Here is a 2,527-nt window from a genome sequence, read left to right on the forward strand (position 1 = left end):
GTATTCAGGGTGAAACGTTATCTTCTTTAAAATAACGAAATTTTATAAACATTTTTTAATTATTTATCGCAGTTGGTCATTAAAAATTTGAAGAACGAAATTACAAAAAAGGTGCAGATCCCAAACTGTGACGAAATATTTTACGCTGGTACTGGAATGCTCCTTTTACGTGATGCTGATCAAGTAACGCTCTTTGACGTTCAACAGAAAAGAACATTAGCCGAAGTAAAAATTTCGAAGTGTAAATATGTCGTGTGGTCTAGCGATATGTCTCACGTCGCTTTACTCTCGAAACATAATGTTAACATTTGTAATCGACGTCTGGAATCCTTGTGCTCTGTACACGAAAACACTAGGGTAAAGTCGGGAGCTTGGGACGACTCAGGAGTGTTCATTTACACCACTAGCAATCACATCAAATATGCAATCAACAATGGTGATCATGGTATTATACGCACATTAGACCTCCCGATATACGTAACGCGAGTTAAAGGCAATCAAGTTTATTGCTTGGACAGAGAATGTAGACCAAGGATTCTTCGAATAGATCCAACTGAATATAAATTTAAATTGGCCTTGATCAATAGGAAATACGAAGATGTTTTGCACATGGTTCGTAACGCAAATCTCGTTGGTCAATCTATAATTGCATACTTGCAACAGAAGGGATATCCCGAGGTTGCTTTGCACTTTGTTAAAGATGAAAGAACAAGATTTGGCCTTGCCCTCGAATGCGGAAATATCGAAGTCGCTTTAGAAGCCGCGAGATCGCTTGATGAAAAATCCAATTGGGAAAGCTTGGCCCAGGCTGCCCTGTTACAAGGCAATCATCAAGTTGTCGAAATGTGCTATCAAAGAACCAAGAATTTTGAAAAATTAGCGTTCCTGTATCTTATAACTGGTAATTTAGAGAAATTACGTAAGATGATAAAAATTGCAGAAATTAGGAAAGACGTTTCTGGGCAATATCAGGGTAACTTGTTACTTGGCGACGTTTATGAACGTGCAAAAATATTGCGTGTGGGTATTTATATAACTCAGTTTATATTCAAATTTTTCTTACTCCCACGACTTATTTTTTACCGTTTTATGTTACAGAATTCTGGTCAAGCTTCGTTAGCTTATGTAACTGAGAAAATTCATGGTATATCATCTCCAGAAGACGACGTTCAATATAGTTCTATGAGCGAAGAACTTTCTGCTCTTGAACAAGGAGCAGAATATCTTCGACCTCCGGTACCGATTCAACAGGCCGAAAACAACTGGCCACTATTAACAGTATCAAAAGGTTTCTTCGAGGGAGCGGTTATGTCACGTGGAAAGAGTCAGGTAGCTGCTGCGTTGGCTCCGGAAGACGATAACGCTGTACCTGCTGAAGGGTGGGGCAATGACGAAGAGTTAGGAATAGACGAGGAGGAAGGTATCGAAAATGAAAACGTTCCTGAGGGCGAAGAAAGTGCAGGATGGGATGTGGAGGACGTAGATTTGCCGCCGGAACTCGAAACTCCAGTGGCTGCGACGGAAGACGGCTATTATTCACCGCCAACTAAGGGAATATCACCAACTCAACATTGGATAAACAATTCGCAATTCGTTGTAGATCATATACTAGCTGGATCACTAGAAACAGCATTTAGATTGCTAAATGATCAAGTTGGTGTAGTTGAATTTGAAGCATATCAAAGTCTTTTCATGAATACATTCGTACGCGCTAGAACATCATTTGCGTCGTTACCCAATATACCTTCTTTATATGGATATCCTCAAAGAAATTTGAAAGATACAAATCCAAAAAGCAGTCTCCCTGCAATCGGATTGCATCTTACCGATTTAGTTCAACGACTTCAAGTATGCTATCATTTGACAACTGGCGGCAAGTTTCCAGAAGCGATAGAAAAATTGCAAGCGATTCTACTCAGTGTGCCATTATTGGTTGTTGACACGAGGCAAGATATTATAGAAGCACAGGAATTGATTCAAATTTGTAGAGAGTATATTCTAGGTTTAAAAATGGAGACTGAAAGGAAAAATCTACCTAAAGCTACTTTAGCTGAACAAAAACGAATCTGTGAAATGGCAGCCTACTTTACACATTGCAATTTACAACCTGTTCACCAGATTCTTACTCTAAGGATAGCTGTAAATATGTTCTTCAAATTAAAAAATTACAAAACTGCGGCTTCGTTCGCAAGAAGATTACTTGAATTGGGACCTAAACCTGAATTAGCACAACAAGTTAGAAAGATTTTGCTGGTATGTATACTTTCGTGTATATTAACCATCTCACATAAAGTACAGGAAAAGATTATTACCGCGTTTCTTTCTTTTTTAGGCTTGCGATAAAAATCCGGTGGATGAACATCAATTAGCGTACGACGAACATAATCCTTTTTCATTATGTGCAAGCACGTTTGTTCCAATTTACAGAGGAAAACCAGAAGTCAAATGTCCATTATGCGGTGCAAGTTATTTACCTCAATTTAAAGATACAGTATGCAAAGTTTGTGAAGTTGCACTAATCGGAAAA

General features: G+C 38.5%; 1 protein-coding gene across 1 annotated transcript; it reads left to right on the forward strand.

Annotated features, from left to right (window-relative positions):
- Positions 1-47: 47 nt before the first annotated feature.
- On the forward strand, positions 48-2,521 carry LOC100740966 (coatomer subunit alpha-like; the record flags this gene model as incomplete). The annotated part of the gene is made up of 3 exons (XM_033324636.1): positions 48-1,020; positions 1,099-2,253; positions 2,333-2,521. Coding segments are annotated over exons 1-3 (2,208 nt in total), but the record flags the coding sequence as incomplete, so codon positions are not given.
- Between the last annotated feature and the right edge of the window lie 6 nt (positions 2,522-2,527).

The sequence above is a fragment of the Bombus impatiens genome, unplaced genomic scaffold, assembly GCF_000188095.3.
Source record: "Bombus impatiens unplaced genomic scaffold, BIMP_2.2 scf_5531, whole genome shotgun sequence".
Lineage (NCBI taxonomy): Eukaryota > Metazoa > Arthropoda > Insecta > Hymenoptera > Apidae > Bombus > Bombus impatiens.